Source organism: Dromiciops gliroides, chromosome 3 (genome assembly GCF_019393635.1).
Source record: "Dromiciops gliroides isolate mDroGli1 chromosome 3, mDroGli1.pri, whole genome shotgun sequence".
NCBI classification, from domain to species: domain Eukaryota; kingdom Metazoa; phylum Chordata; class Mammalia; order Microbiotheria; family Microbiotheriidae; genus Dromiciops; species Dromiciops gliroides.
Window position 1 is genome coordinate 287,564,172 of NC_057863.1, and position 17,845 is coordinate 287,582,016.

General features: G+C 36.1%; 1 protein-coding gene across 1 annotated transcript in view; it reads left to right on the forward strand.

Annotated features, from left to right (window-relative positions):
• DMD (dystrophin) overlaps positions 1–17,845 on the forward strand; it is a 2,325,391-nt gene that overhangs the window by 1,064,644 nt on the left and 1,242,902 nt on the right. The window contains 1 exon segment of the mRNA XM_043994767.1: positions 7,205–7,352. Within this exon segment, the coding sequence (XP_043850702.1) occupies positions 7,205–7,352 (148 nt within the window).

Sequence of the window (17,845 nt, forward strand, 5' to 3'; positions counted from 1 at the left end):
TGAAAGAGCGAGAGTCAGAGCGCCAGGCTCCCCTTTCTTCCTCCCACAAGCAAACATCACTCCCTGATGCCAAAGAAAAGACACATGGTCTTGCCCTCGGAGACTTTCACCTCATGGCGCAGCCTTTCTACAGTAAGTCTCCAGCAGGTGGCATCATTCCAATGTTACAAAAGGTTGCTTCTTTCCATCTATCTTGACTTCATCTTTCTACTTCAGTAACTAATTCCTTCCCATTGGCTAGAATTACATTGATAATTGTAAGTATTCTTCATGTCTTTTTTTTTTTTTTTGACGGGGCAATGGGGGTTAAGTGATTGCCCAGGGTCACACAGCTAGTAAATGTCAAGTGTCTGAGGCCGCATTTTAACTCAGGTACTCCTGAATCCAGGGCTGGTGCTTTATCCACTGTGCCACCTAGCCGCCTCCTTCATGTCTTAAAAAAAAAAAAAAATCAGCTTGCTTTTGGCAAAGCCAAGAAATCTGGACCGTTTGAAATCCCTCATCATTTCTATGTCATGCCTCCATGCCTGAAGTCAACAGTTAACCAAGGAAGCTAGCAATAAAACTATATATTAGAAATTTTAAAGACAAGAGAGAACTAATCCTGCCCCTTATACTGTTGACCTGCTGCCAATGAAAAGTAGAACCTCTTCTAACATTGAGGTTGATAACACAACTTGAATCTATTTGTAAGTTCCACTTGGATTCTAAGGCAGGCTATTACCCATGTTGCTGCTGATGATAAATTGGTGATTAATTTACCAGCCAAAACTTTGATAGCAGTGGATCAGGAGAAAACAATGAGTTTCTTAGATGCTGCATTTCACACAGTCAACTCAATTTGCCATTAATCAGTGAACCAAAGGATTCTCTAGGTTAGCTGAAAGAAAACTGGAATTAATCAAAACTCAACAGAAGCGTCAAAGTAGAAACTACCTGACATAGGAAAAACTTAATGTTTTATATAGAAGTTCCAAGCATGGGAATAGAATCTCATTGGAACAAATTGAAACATCTTCATTTAAAGAATCTTTTTGTGGAAAATAGTACTTTTATCTCATATTGAATCCAGTACTGTAACAGTCCCAATAAACTGATTCCTGCAGCCAATGAAGTAACAACCATTCCAATACAAATAAACTTTACCAGGAAAATCTCCAGCAAAGAAAAGTATATCAAGTTTACTTTCTAGGAGTTCTTGATATCCCTATAACAAGCTTGTTTTAATGCCCCAAATTGTTTTATTATTCCAGGGATGAGCATAATTTTCCTTATTTCAGTAGAGACACACAATTATAAATGTTCTTAAGCATTTTAAAGTCAGAAAATCATGGATATGGTAATATAAAACTTAAAATTGGCAACAAAAAACAACTTAGCAATCTTTAGGATTCTAATATTTATTCCTTAATATACAAGCAGGATTTAGCATTGGCAATCTTAGTGTGTGTGTTTTTCTTATGTAGAAAGGATATCAAAAACTTAGGAATCCATGGATTTTAATTATTAGTTTCAGCTATATTGTTTTTAATTAACTTTCTAAACCAGAATTTTTTTTAAAGTAGCCGTTGAAGAATTTTGGCCCAGAGAAATTATATAGTCATATTGAAAGAACTGACAGGTAAGCTTAGGGAAGAAGTCAGTAGAGGAAGGAGAACTTGGAAAGGCCTTCTGTAGAATATGATCTGCATTTTGTCCTCAGTCTTACATATCCTAGATGATATTCGTATGCCACCTTTAGTGCCAAAGTCATCACTGTTAATTTGCTAAAACCTTATTAAGAACAATATAAGAAAACGTTAAGAGTAGTGTTTCAGAATATGGATGATGAACTCTAGTTTTCCAAGAATAAATTACTTCAGTAATAAGAATATAAAATGTTCACATCATAGGAAAGAGCCAGTTATTGAGGTGTTTTCCTATAATCCTTGCTACTGGGGAAGCTATGAGCGGTAGACTGAGTTCTAGAATTTTCAGTTATAATGGGCTAAGATCATCAAATCAAGTGTCTGCATTAAGACAGGCACCAGTATGGTGATTTCCTGGGTTCAGGAGGGTCTCAGATTTCCTAAGGAGGGGCAAATTAGCTCAGGTCCTAAACAAAGCTGGTCAAAGCTCTCTTGCAAATTAATAATGGGATTAGATCTGCAATTTGCTGCCGCATTTCCAGCCTGGGTAAAATAGGGAGAACAGGAGGTGGGGGGGGGGCAGTTAAGTGGTGCAGTGGATAAAGCAACAGCCCTGGATTCAGGAGTACCTGAGTTCAAATCTGGCCTCAGACACTTGATACTTACTAGCTGTGTGACCCTGGGCAAGTCACTTAACCCCCATTGCCCTGCCCCCCCCCAAAAAAAGATAGGGAGAACCAGGCTCAAAAAATAAAATAAAGATAACAAAATAAAATAAAGATAAAAAGGAACAAAGGAGGGGAATAAAACAGTTTTAATAATCAAATGGTGGTTTGTTTTTTTTTTATTTTTTTTATTTTTTTACTATTTTGGTAAAAACACAGTATTGTTCCCAAAATGTTCAAATGAACTAGTCTTGTAACTTGTTCCAAACTAACTAGTTTATGTCCCTTAGCACTGTTGTCTTCTGCTGGTCTCAATATTCATCTAGGCGTAAAGTAAACTCCCTTTCATTATCCCACCTAATTCGATTACTGATCATTGCACCAGTGTGGTATCTTATTTACTCTAAGAGAATGAATACAGTGTTCATTGTGTCAAGACAAGTCCAGGAAATCCTAGATGCTTATCTTTTTCCGCCTTCCTTATGGGAAAGTGAATCTTCTCAGACTGTCACTCAGGTAACCACTCATTTCATTCCCTAGGACAATCTTTGACTCTTCCCTTTCCTTCATCTCTGGTCAGCTACTAAGTTTTGTAAAAATCACTCCTGCAACATCTTTCACATCTGTACCCTCATCTTTGTTCCCCCAGGCCTTACTGACCACCCAATTGAACTATGACAACAAGTATCCTAAAAGAGCTTCTGGCCTCTACTTTTTCTCCCCTCGAATCTGTCATTTATACTGTTGCCAGAATCTTCTTTATGGAGAAATCCAGTCCTGTGTTTCCTTTAGTGTGTGCTTTTACTTTTTAAATAAGGCACACATTTCTCTGACTGGCATAACCTGGCCTTACTCTTCTTTTCTGGGATCATCTTTTATTATTCTTCCTCCTCCAAAAAACTACCTTCTAATCGGTGTTTTTATTTGGGCTCTTCATTATGTTTGAAAGTTCTTCATGCCCTTCTTTGACTGTTGAAATCTCACTCATCATTTAAAGCCCAATTCACTTGTTATCTCCTCCATGAAGCTTACCCTGTAAACTCCGCCAGTTCTTCCTGTGTCCTCCTCAAAACTCACAGAAATGTGTTTTGCAGTTCTAATATATTTCAGCACTACTCTTATCATTGTTTATGGTTTATACGCCCACTAGACTGTAGTTTGTTCTTCAGTCTCAAAGAGGACCATGACTGGGTGGTGTCATGACTTGCAGTGAATTGGATTTAAATGAGGGAGGGCTGTGCAAACTCACCAGCCTCACTTTTTCCTCCAGAACCATCTGGGTCCAGTGGCAAGATATTTATGTGTGTGTGTGTATGTAGATATACATACACATACATACATGTATGTATGTGTATGTATGTACATATCAGGACAACTGATGATGTATGTGTATATACATACACACAGACACAGACACACACATATATATATATTGCCATATTTGTATGTATATATGCATATATGTGTATGTATATATAAATCAGGATGACTGGTGATGTCCCCAAATGTTTAAAGGAATTTGGGTTAAGTGACTTGCCCAAGGTCACACAGATAGTAAGTGTTTGAGGTGAGATTTAAACTCAAGTCCTCCCAACTTCAGGGCCAGTTCTCTATCTACTGCTCCATCTAAATATGCCTATAAGCTCCATAAGAACAGGAGCTATCTTACTAAATCTTTTTATTTTCTGTGATACCACCCAAAGTGCTCTTGCCATTCTAAGCAAATAGTAAATATGTGAGAAAATGAGAACAATGAATGATTGAGAAGGAAGTTGACTTCAGGTAGAAGAAATAATTTCATGAAGTTAAATTCTAAGTTTAGTAAATCATCTCTATCTGCATCTCTATTCATCTAATCCACATCAGATTAGTGTGCTAAATATTTCATTGATTATTTCACCATCATTATGCATTTTCTGACATGACAGTGATGATGTTACTTATTAACATTGTTTCAAAACATTGGTTTGCTGAGCTTATAGTAACATGTCTTTATTTTTCTAATTGAACAAGTCACACACAGATGTTCACAAAACTTACTTTTACCTCATTCACTTTGTTAATACTTTGTTTTGGGGTTAAGTACCATTATCTCCCCTTCCCAGATAGAGAAAATGAATGTTTGTCCAGTGGAATATGTTGTATATATATATATGTGTGTGTGTATGCACATACAAACACTTTGATAAAAAATGATGCCCTTTGCAGGTGTCTGTGTGTATGGGGGGAGGGGGGGGCTGGAATCAATATAATTGAAATCTGCCAAATATTTAGAACCCAGCACAATGCCCTACCTTGTGCCATAGCATCTTTGGAAGATGATAAAAAAGAGTAAGTCCTTCATCTATTGTCCATTAAATAGCCTGACAGGTGTGGGAGTTTTCTTTTGTTTTGTTTAAGCAATTATAAAACCCAGAATCTTCAAACTAATAGAGACTTTTGATGAGTCTCTGAAGTTTCATAGTCATTGTCTTCAACTCACATGTTTAAAATATCAAGATGTTTAGAAATCTGTGTAGCACGTGTACACTGGGCTAGAACCAGCCTAGTTACATCTTTCCGTTAGGGGACTAGAGGTGACTCTGAAAGGCTGGGATGATTTTTTTGCTGCTATTAATTTGAACCCTATTCCTCTTGTATTGTTCTGATAGTGTAAGCCACCGGTGAATGGAAACCCCACTTCTGTTGTACCATTTTTTTAAAGGATACTATCTTCAAAGCTAGAGCAAGAACAAAAATACACATATTTTCCCTGATACTTCGAGGACACATTCTTCCCTATTTCTCCTAGATCTCTGTTGAGATTGGACTCAGGCTTAGCTCAGCTTCTATGTTACATTGGTCCCATCAAGTTCATATCCCTTGCTTCCAGATGAGTCCTTGTCTCAGCTATAGCTGTGATGGATCCCTGAAAATTACTCCTTATTACTTTGGGCATTGATGCTGAGCTGGACACAAAACCTGCATGGACTCAGGTCCTAGACTCCTGGACTCCCAGACTCCCATATGATATGCTCTATTGACCTTTCAAAACTCACAAGGTCATAGCTTCCAATATTTTGGACTTAAAAGAATAAACTCTAAAGTAGGCAAAGTACAGGGAGAGGCCTGGATTCATGGGCTACATGTCAGCTTCAGTGGGGCAAAGGCCTGAGGTCTCTCTCCTTATAGTATTGTTTATAAGTCATAAAGAAGTCACATGAAAAGAAGTTAACTCCCCTCCCCCCTCCAAGAGAAAGATCCAAAGAAGAAAATGGGATGAATAAGACTTAATCTACTTAGCCAATCAACAAAGGTTCTTCCTTACCGCATGCTTAGGATATCAAAACCATTTAGAAAATATTTATGAATGCTCCAAGCTCTCTCCAAAGCACTCCATCAGAACTTTTCTAGAATGCAAACTTATAACAACTGGGCTAAGTGACCAGTCCCCATTTACATCTGATAGGGATCCACATGAAGATAACCATATAATGCAATTGCCTCTAATGAATCAAACCACCATAGATTCCTAAAAACACAGATCAATTCCAGGAGTTTGTTTCCTTATTCAGTTAGATACCAAAGAAGCTGACCAAATCAGAATTTGACCCATTTCCTCAGCTGTCCTTCAAGCTTAAGGTGGCACCAAGGCAACCCTTGTCTTTCCTCTGGCCTAAATATGGATGACCAGCTAGATGCTTCTTGACATTTTCATCTTCTGAATCATAAGCTCATTGTACTAAATGAGTCTCTTCAGTATCCTAATTAAAATTGTTAGTGGATACAATAAAAAATAAAGGGTAAAGGGAGACTCACTGCCCAGCTCAGACTATAGTATAACCAATTAGTTGGTTAATTGCCTACATCTAAACCTAGCATATGAATTAGATATAATTTGTCTTCATAGCCCCTGGATGCCTAAGGATCTTAATGAAAACACTTTCAGTATTACCATAGACACAAAACAGACTTTATTTTATAAGTTGATTTTGCTTCCCAAATCTTTTTAAATTGGAATTAAATGAATGACTACCCAAACAATTTAATGTAATATAATACCATCAAGTTTGGGGAAGATTCAAAACAAAACAAAACAATCTTCATGGGGAAGAAATGCACTACAAAGTAATTTTTATTTCCTTCCAGAAGTGTTTTCAAATTGAAAGGGAAATCCTTTCTAGTTTTAGTCATTTCCCATTCAATGAAGATTATTGCTTCAATAATTCAACAAAAGTTTACTAAGCACTTAAAATGTGCAGGGCATTTTGCTAAGAATGGGAATTGAAAAATGACATAAAAGACAGCACTGCCCTCAAGTAATGTGCATTTTATTGGGGGTGTTTAGTAAACAAAAAAATAAGTAAATACAAAGCAGGAAGAGGTGACTATTAATGAAGAGTAATCAGGAAAGACTTCCTGTAGGATTTAGTACCCCAACCAAGCCTTAGAGACCAGATGGGGCAATGACAAGAATCCTGGATCTGGAGTTCAAATTCTACCTCTCACATTCATTGAAAGACAAAAGGCTGCAGCTTCAAGTCAGCCTTTAAGTCCTATCTCTGACACTTACTAGCTGTCTGACCCTAGACAAGTCACTCTACCTCTCATTTTACTCATCTTTAAAATGAAAATTTAGACAGATGACCTTCAAGATCCCTTTCAGTGATCCCATGATCAAGACTAAGGATTCCTAAGAAGTGACAATGGGAATAGACTGTATATTATGTACAGGAAACACAAAGGCAGGAGGTGGGAGACATAATGATGGGTTCATAAAACAGCAAGTAGATTTCTCTTTAAAGTACAAATAAAAGTAAAATCCCTAACCATAAGGTAATCATGTCCTTGAAAATGGAATCAACAACTATAAACATCCTTTTATTCATAGAATCCATTCCATTCTCATGGTATCTATTTTTTCACTCCTAGGAGGTTTGACAGATCTGTGGAAAAATGGCGGCGTTTTCATTATGATATGAAGCTATTTAACCAATGGTTAACAGAAGCAGAGCAGTTTCTTGATAAGACAAAGCATCCTGATGACTTGGATCATGCTAAATACAGATGGTACCTTAAGGTAAGTTTTGAGCAATCTATTTTCCATATTTTCTTTTTTTTTTTCCTTTTAAGGCATTTAGACTTAGTTATCTACTCTAAATTTTGATGTCTTTTAAACTCATTCAAGTTCAGACTAGGTAGAGTGCCAGAACCAGAAATTCTGATGTTTTTGACATATCATGAGCTTATATCCAACATAATTCTGTTATAATGCTAGTAGAGAAACAAGTTTAAAGTGCAGGTTCTTGGTTTTCCATGTTATGGTGAGAAATCTCTGTTGTACATGTCAATATGCTGGGAATTTTTTGGTAGTTTAAATAATCTGTGGCAGAATGAAATTTTATAATTGGGGTATTAGAGTTAGAAACTAACTTCTGAAAGAAGTTCTTACAGCATATGTAGCAATTATATTTTATGCAGAAAGGTGGTTATTATTACAGCTCAATCCTCAAAGAAAATCTGCCATGTTGCAATATATTTGTATGTTTTATCTGATTTTCTGAAATAGTTCAGATGCTAAAACATTGTAGTGTCAACTGATTATATTTACTTTATGATCTCTTTTGGTGGAGAATAGAAAATATGTATTTGTTGCCAGTGAAGTACAGTTTTATCTTCTTGAGCCTTTTGAATATGTTGATAAAGGTAATTTGGATTAAGTAGCTTCACAATTAAGATCATGAACTATTTGATTCAGGCATAAAGAAAATTGTGCTTATTGAATGATGTGTTAAGTACATTTTTAGTTCAAGCTATTCAGGTAGCAGTTTCAAAACAAAGAATTGTGGATTGTTAGTGAATCACAGAAAATGCAGATTAAAAGCAAATTAGGAAAGTGGTTTCTAAGCTATTTTAGGATGAGAATTCCTTTTAAATATATTTTTAAAAATCAATACAACCTATTCCTTGGGATATTATATGGCAATTGAAAGTACTATGATCGGGGCAGCTAGGTGGCGTAGTGGATAGAGCACCGGCCCTGAAGTCAGGAGTACCTGAGTTCAAATCCGGCCTCAGACACTTAACACTTAATCCCAATTGCCTCACCAAAAAAAAAAAAAAAAAAGAAAGTACTATGATCATTTCAGTAAAGTTTTTAAATGCATTTTTTTAGTAAACAATATAGCATCAGTTGGCTACTAATAATAGCTGGCATTTATATATAGCACCTGAAAATATGCAGAGTGCTTTATATACATTAACACATTTGCTTTTCACAATGATTCTGTGAGGTGGGTGTTATTATTAACTCCACTTTACAGATGAAGAAACTGAGGCATAAAGAAGTTAGGTGGTTTGCTCAGGGTCACAAAGTTAGTAAGTGTCTGAAGTAGAATTTGAACTCAAGTGTTCCTCACTCCAAGTTCAGTGCTCTAGCCACAGAACCACCTGGCTGCCCCAGTACTTATCTGAACAATAAATGTATCTGCAGAGTCATGCTGTATATATATTTTTTGGTTCTTTACATATGAATTAAGGGCATTTTACAGCAACTCTGAAGTCCCCTAGGGGATAAAATCCCAATGTTTGGAAGCCACTAGATTAAAGGAAGTATAAAATAACTACATTATTTAAAAGAAATTAATTCAGAGTAATAGTAATGAAGTTAAAGATTGAACCTTCTTCCTAGTTTCAAGCAAATTTGAAGTAGGAAGTATACCTAATACTCTTTGTATACCTCATTTGTTAAGGAATTAAACAACTATAAAATTTGATCAGTCATTTATAGACAGAAGACGAATAGACATAGTCATTGATCGAAGGGGCAGCTAGGCAGTGAAACGTGCATGGAGTAATGGGTCTGGACTCAGGAAGACTTGAGTTCAAAATTGGCCTCAAACACTTACTGGCTAAATGACCAAGCCAAATCATTTAACCTGTTTGCCTCTGTTTCTCATCTACCTTGAGGGGTTGTTGGGAGGATCAAATGAGATAATTATCAAAGTACTTAACACACTTCCTGGCATATAGGAGGTACTATATAAATGTTAGCAACAATGATGATGGATGAATGGGAAAAATTATTCTAAATGAGTGAATGAGCACTTCCTTTGGGCCAAGTATTTGTTGGGGCGGGGGTGACAGTGCAGCAATATAAATATGAAAAGCTGATAATCCTTGCTGGCAAAAAATTTATATTCTAATGGGAAAAGACAACACACAAAGAGGAATGTGGCCAAGGCTGAGTACTTTGGTCTGGAAAAGTTGAGGAATGATGAAGGGTTCTCATCCAGCAAGTATGATGGAGTTAATTTGATTATGGTTTTTGAAAATAGGAATAGAGATGAAAGTGTAACTTTAGCTATAAGGACATTGGAGAGTCTATGAGGGAGTAAAGCAAGATCTATCTGTTCCGGGAGTAAGCCACAAAGTGTAGCATGACTGGAGCTTTTTGTGAAGTAGTGGTTGAGAGATAGTTACAAATCAGGAAAGTAGACACAAAATAGAAGATTCTTCAGGGCAAGATGTCAGTGAGGAAGGCTATTGAGAAGGTGATGAGAGGGCATATTATGAATATGATGGAATATTATTGTGAAGCAAGAAATGATTAATATGAGGAATTAAGAGAAACAAGGGAAGATTTATATTGACTCTGAAAATAAGAACAAAAACAAAAAAACAAAACAATTGACCTGATGATTATAGCAATGTAAATTTTTTTTTTAAATTATTAAAAATCTGAGCCAGAAATCCCTGCTACTGTGATGGCTGAAGCTGGTGGTGATGAGTTCAGGAATTAATGAATTAGGGTGAGCTAAGATGATACAATGTCCCCCTAAGCCCTTAGCCCTGAGGTTGCTTAAATTGTGGTAAACATACCTATGGAAAAGTAGGTCAAAATTTCCTTGCTGATTTGCTGGATTGGCTGTGGGATCTGCTAAGTTTCAGTGTTCCAGCCTGGCAGTTATAAGGACTTCTAGCCTCAAAGAAATAAATCATACAAATACATAAACAAATAAAATAATTAAAAGGTAACCAAACTAATTTAAAAAAAAACAATGATAGTTATGAAGAATAGATAATAAAACATAATTACCTCCTCAGAGCAGAAAGGTGAGGACTCTCTGGCAGAATGTTGTTTATAGTGTCAGATGTAGTCAAAGAATCATGTGTTTTTGCTCAGTTTATTTTTGTTGGTCCCAAGGAAGGACTCATTCTGAAGTGGAGAGAACATGTCCTTTTCCTGCCCCAACAAGATAAATGTGGCGTTAGAAGTTGACATCACTAAAATATATTTTTAAAAGAAAAAAAAAATTGAGACATCCAACATCTCCTGTAATGATTTGAACAACAAGGATCACTGGAAAGAACCTTAGTACTTTCGTGGGAGAAGTTGGGTTCAAATATCACTTCTGATCTTTACTACCTATAAGACCTTGAGCAACTCAGTTAAGCACCATGGGCCTTAGTTTCCTCATATGTAAAGTGACAGCATTTTCTATGAAATCTCTTCCAGTTCCAGATATGAGCCTATGTGGCGTACCCAATTAGCACTGGTCAGAGAAATTCACAAAATTACAATTTGGTACAACAAAAATATTAAAGACTTTTGGACTTTTTGTCAAAACTGTAGAATAAAAAACCCTATACTGTAAGGGCATAGGCATTGTTGTTGTTTAGTCATTTTTTAGTCATGTCTGGCACTTCATGACATCCTTTCGGGTTTTCTTGGTAAAGATACTGGAGTGGTTTGTCATTTTCTTCTCTAGCTCATTTTACAAATGAGGAAACAGGGTTAAGTGACTTGCCCAGGATCACATAACAAGTGTATTGAGTCAGATTTGAACTCAGACTTCCTGACTCCAGACCTGACACCCTATCCATTGTGCCACTTAGCTACCATTGTTTTGGGTTTTTTTAATACCATTGTGCATTAGTTTTCCCTTAATAAATAAAGCACTGGGAAAATACATCAGTGTTTTATTTTCAATGCTTAAGTGAAAAGGTCAAATAGCTAATCACAGCAAGTGCCAAACATCTCATTCTTTCCTAGGGCTGGCATAATTCTGGCAAAAGTTTATTTTTGACTGACTGCTAGGGAACATTATCAGTCATGTCCTTTTGAATCATAATTTGGCTTTTGGATTTACTGAAGAATAATGGATGTGTTTTGTAGGATGAGTAATGCAGAAATGGATTTTTTTAAATGGCCTTTCCGATGGTTGTGTTTATATATTCTTGCCAGTTTGACATACATCCATACACCCTATACATATCACCATCTATATAGAAACAACACACCTGTATAAGGAATACATATCAACATATATATATATATATATATATATATATATATATATATATATATATATACACACACACACACACCATTCGTGTTTTATATGTATATATGTGTACATATACATTTACATATATATCAGCAACCCATCTGTAGCTTATAGTGTCTGAGAGTAGCCTAGAAGCCTGAGAGATTGAATGATTCCTCATTAATATCATTATTTGTCAGAGGAAGGATTTGAACCCAGCTCTTCCTTCCTCTCCTTTACTCAAAGACCAGGATTCAGTGAAGAATAAATTTAAAGACATGCAATATAAATTTGTCCTCTTGAAATATACCAACAACCAGGATAAATGGCATTCAGCAGCTGTAAGATGGCTAACTCAGCAAAAGACATAAGTAGCTTATTAAGCTTTTCCTAAGTCACATGTGCTATGTAGATTGTGTGTGTATGTGTGTGTATGAGTGTATGTATGTCATAATGGAGAGACTACAATACTTGGAATTTGAACTTGGATCTTTCTAACATCATCTCTTCTATTTACCATCTGTGGAATCATTGACAAATTGCTTAACCTCAATGAGCCTCAATTTTCCCATCTATAAAATGGAGAACACTTGTACACATCTCACAGCATTATTATAGAGCTTTTTATCAGAGTTTTCAGCCTCTAGTACATTCATATCAAAAACTATCAATGGATTCAAAGGCAACAAAGCCTCTGTTCATATGTGTATTTCACATAAATGATATTATCTATCATTCTTACCTTTTAGAGGTGAAATGTATGTCCTAAAGCTCATCTGAAGAGAAAAAACCAAATCTGGCAAGTTCCTCTGCTCTGTTATACTTCTGTACTTTTCTTCTTCCACTATCATATCTCCCTGTGGTTGGTTGACAAAGCTAGATGGAAAATAACATTTTTTTCTGGGCAGTTCAAACCTTGTATGTAAAGCATACCCATTAGGCTGAGCTTTTCCTTTCATTTCTCATTTTTCTAGAACTAAAGGATATAGGACCTGTTACATGCTTCATAAAAGCATGAAGAAATATGAGAAAAACATGTCAACCTATCCTCTCCACATGACATACTAATCAGATAATTTTATTTTACTTTCTTCAGTAATGGTCTTCATAAGTGATTAGCCTCCGTGTTCACACCAAGATTCATATTATCAGTGAGAGGTCATTGCCTGCTACATGGGTGGAGGCTCTTAAAATTTGTCTTTCCATTATCCTCTTTTTTGTCTCACTTTAATATTCTTACATGTAGAGGCCATGTGATACAGAAAATCAGACTCAAAGAGCTGCTAAAGGCAACTAGATGGTACAATGAATAGAGTACCAGTCCTGATGACAGAAAGACCTGAGTTCAAATCTGCTTTCATACACTAGCTATGTGACCCTGGGCAAGTTATTTAACCTTTTTTGCCTCTGTTTCTTCATTTTTAAAATGAGCTAGAGAAGGAAATGGCAAACCACTCCAAAAAATACCCAAATGGAGTCACAAAGTGTAGAACACAACTGAAATGACTGAACACAGCCTCATAGTCAAGGAGACCCACTTGAACAGGGTTCAAGTGTTTTTTTTTAAGCAAATCACTTAATCTGTCATTGCTCTAAGCCAGCAGTATTCAAAGTGTACTCTGGGGACCCTTTCAGGGGATCACTGAATTAAAACTATTTTCAGCATTAAGGATTTAAGTAATCACAACCAAATTAAGTAGTGTGAGAAAATAGGGAGTTTATGTGACTACCATAGTCATGACAGATGAAGGGAAAAGAATCATTCGACTTATTAGCTATGTGAAATAGCCAGCATGCTAATTAATAAGTGCTGGTGGATTTGTAACAATAACAGCAATAATAAGCAGAAAACTTAAACAGTTTTCTTAAACTAGTACAAAGATTATGGGTATACCCTGTGTAGGGCTTTAAGGTTTCAAGAGCATATAACATTTTAGCTCATCTGATCTTAAAATTACCAATAAAGTAAGTAATACAATTATTATTAACAAGATTTTACAGATAAAACCAAAGTAGGTTACAAAAATAAAGTGACTTGCTCATGGTCACCCAGTTAAAGGTCAGAAATGGGGCAAGTTCTTTTTGTCAACAAAGACTTTTTAAAGGCAGCTAGGTGGTACAGTGAATTGAGTGCTGGACTTGAAATCAAAAAGACTCAAGTTCAAAACCCAACCTCAGATACCAACTGCCCTGTGACTCTGGGCAAGTCACTTAGCCTTTGTCTGCTTTGTTTTACTAATCTGTAAATGGCAGTGCTTTGGGGAATAAATCAGAAATTTCAGTTTGTTATTCTTAGACCTTATGTCTGCTTTGTTGTACTAATCTATAAAATAGGGAAGGGGGCAATAATATTTGGAAAATGCTCTGGAAACTTTAAAGTGCTATACAAAGGCAAATTACTATTAAGAACTAATAATATTAGCTATTATTAAGAAAGAGACTTATCAAGACAGGATTTATCCAAGTTAATTGAGGAAATTCCCACTACCAAAGCAGATAGACACCTCTGTAACTTAGAAAGTTACCTGGAATATTAAGAGGTTAAGTGATTTGCCCAGAGCTGCAGCTAGTAGGTATCAAAATGGTACATAAGTCCAGGTCTTTCTGGTTTTGAGGGCAGTTTTCTATCTACTATGCTCTGCTGCCTCTCTCCCTTGGGGACATATAGCTAATAAATGAAACTGACGGAAACGATAAAATCCCCATTTGGCAAAGCATTTAAAAGAGCTGAACATCCTGTCTCTTATTAGAATGGGAGCTTGTTTATTTTATGAGACCCTGCTGCTTAATGAACCACATTCACAATTAACAGGACTTATTTGACAATACATTCATGTGTAGGCATAAGACCTTGTATTTATCATAAAGCATATTCAGACAAGCTGTAGGAAATAAACAGAATATGATCATTCTCGTTGGAACTTTTTTAAGGTCTTTAAGTCAATACTAATAAAAAATAAATACAAGGAGGGAAACTGCAATATGCTGTGATGACATGAGTCAACTGCCTTTTTCTAGGCATAAGGTAGCTGCGTTAGTGCAAGCTAATTAGTTTTCTGTTGTATCCTGTAGTGCTACTATGTTCTTACTGCTCAGTAATGTGTAGTGTATAATGTCTGTGCAATTAAGCCATACCCACCACTGTACAAAAAACCAACGAGCAACTTTTGTGTTACAAAAAGGCATTTTAAGGAGTCTATACTGCGGAGTATTAATATCATAAGAAACAATGCATGGTTAAAATCAGAAAACTCATCTGTCTAATATTATTTCAGGAATATCATTGCTCTTCCTTGTAATGTTCCAAGTTTGTTTTGATCCAAGACAGAAGTATAATGACAGCTCCCAGCCCAGTGGGCCCTATCCTACCACTCAGTAACATACGAGCTTTGACCTGCTCTGTTACTAAGCTGAGCCTGTTCTCCCCTCTTTAGTGATGACTGTTCCCACTCCCCTCTACCCCATTCTCCTCAAGGTTCACCTTGGGAGTACAGGACTTAGTGCAGACACTGCTGGGCTTTAAAGCTGAAAGTTTCCATCTACCCTCCAGGCAAATAAAAAAATATACACTCCCTCCCCATCCCAATTGTGGGATAAATTGAGAGTATGTAACTGATTAGTTGTGATGGGATAATCTTAGGCCAAGGTGGGCTTTTAGGAGCACACTCAGTCCTTGTAACCAAATGTGCCAGCACCTTTGCTATTTCAATTAGATGTCCTACTACATCTTCACTTTCTTCTTCATCCTCTTTTTTTTTTCCTACTTTTTCTTTACTAGGTCATAGTAGTAGCAGTTGTTTTTATCTTTCCTATGTCAAAACAAATTTTTGTATTCTGTATTTCTGTATTACTATGTATAAAATTCTAAATCATAACATAATTTTACAGTATTTTACAATAACTATAATTGTCATAATTCTTGGCATAGTTACTCTATAAGTTTAAACTTAAAGTAGATTTCTCATTTTCTCTTCTGAAATGCCATACTAGTCCAAGGGAAGGGGGGAAAAGGTAGTATTAAAACTAAGTGTTGGGGCAGCTAGGTGGCGCAGTGGATAGAGCACTGGCCCTAGAGTCAGGACTACCTGAGTTCAAATCCGGCCTCAGACACTTAACACTTACTAGCTGTGTGACCCTGGGCAAGTCACTTAACCCCAATTGCCTCACTAAAAAAAAACCAAACAAACAAAAAAACTAAGTGTTTAAAAAAAGAACCCAACCAAACTAAGTGATAGTAAAGGACTCTTTTCCCTTTTTTGAGGAAAATAAGGTTTTAATAATTGTCATCTTTGGGGAAAAATAGTGTCCCACTGAAATACATATACATTATATGTACATATATATGTATACATATGTATTGTACACACAGTATATATCTAGATATAGATGGATGGATAGGTATAGATCTATCTATCTTTCTGTAAAGGTAGGTAGATGGGTTTGTCATTCAATGCAGAAAAATTGGTTATCATTCTTGGACATCATAGATTATATCTTATCTTTCATCATATACAGCATCTCCTTAAGAGGTATAACTGAACATTCTAAATTCTAAAATAAGTAGGTATATATTTAATGAAAAACCTATAATTGCTAGATGTTAAAAAAAATGGTGGCAGAAAGACCTATTTTTGCCTTTTTAAAAACCATGTGCTGCTAGTCTGGTTTGATCCAAGTGTTTAGAGCAGGCCTAAGGAGAGAACCCTGTTACTTCAGATTTATTTTGGAAGATGGAATGAGGCACTCCAAAATTATAGGCAGTTAACAAAAGAAAGTTTACATTGTTATAACATAGCATGGATATGCAACAAGGATACAGTCACATTTAGCTTTGTAGAAGATAACTCCCTTGCTCCATTATGGAATTGTGTCTGGTAGACAGGGCAGTGTATAGTGATTAGAGAAAGGTGATCCCACATATCCACCAAGTCTGGGAGCCCTGTGGGTAGGACTGTATGCTTTTAGGTGACAAGAAATGTGCTTTAAGGAAAGCAGGGACCAGTCAGGTTCTAATGACAACTTTGTCTGTTTTTATAGAAAAAGAAGCCCTGTCACTTGTGGGGTGGGGAAGAAGGTGTGGACTTAACTCATTTTGTTAAGGAGAGTGCTGGTAGATATTTAATCCTATCACACCAACTTTGTTGGTCCTTTCTGGTAATTTAAATATTCCAACATGTGAAGAATATGTACAACAATATTTTGGGTACAGGAAAGCCTGTCAGAAGATAGCATTTATCTGGATTATCTATACAAGCTGTAGAACTATCAACTAGAAAAAGGAGTGAGAAGTACTATATTCATGGTTTTATAGCATATTACAGCAGCCAGGATCTTAGAGCTCATCTTGTCAAATCCCCTTCTTGTAGAGCTTGAAAAAAATTGAAGTTTGGTGAAGAAAGGTGGCTTTCCTAAGGCCAAATAGTTCATGACACAGACTGAGAATGGTTTCTGGGTTTCTATGGGCTTTGAAATGTTTCACTCTCTGACTGAAAAAAAAAAAATTACTCCCTTGAGCTGCTCAGAACAAGCCAAGCCAAGGAGGCAATGAAGATGTAAGCCTCTACATTTTCTTTTGGTTTTGCTTCATTATTGGCTTTGTGTTAACCTCACAGCAACAGAGATAATTTAAGTTCATTCAAAGTGCCAAAGAAAAGTTAGCATAGAGCAATGCAAGTGTCTTAATAAGATTTTAAAAGGGATATTCTTAATGTGAACACAAAAGTAGATTTGGAACAATTCCAGACACTGGGTATTGTCAGCATTGCCCAAAAGTTCAAATTCATTCACTGAAATGAAAGCACAGAAATAGTTCTCTGCCATGTCATTAAAATAAAGATGTGTTCCCTTCAAGACAAGGTTTGCTTAAACACACTGTGGTTTTATGTTTCTACAAAATAAAGTTGAGTAAATTGATAAGCAGTTTACTATATAATGAAGTAACATGCATAATTACTCACAAGACATTAAAACACTGATGTTTTTGTAAGTTAATATATAGTTTTAGTTTTTATATTTGTCCACAGGTATTGTGACTTTTCCTCAAGGAGGTGAATGTGTATTCAAGTGGTTGCCAAGCTTCTGATTTCTAGTACCCCTTGGAGTAAATGAATTATGTCTTTGGTGTTCTAGAGAACCGAGTCTTTGTTAGTAATGCAACTTATTTCTTTTTCTTTTTCTTTTGTGAGGCAATTGGGATTAAGTGACTTGCCCAGGGTCACACAGCTAGTAAGTGTCAAGTGTCTGA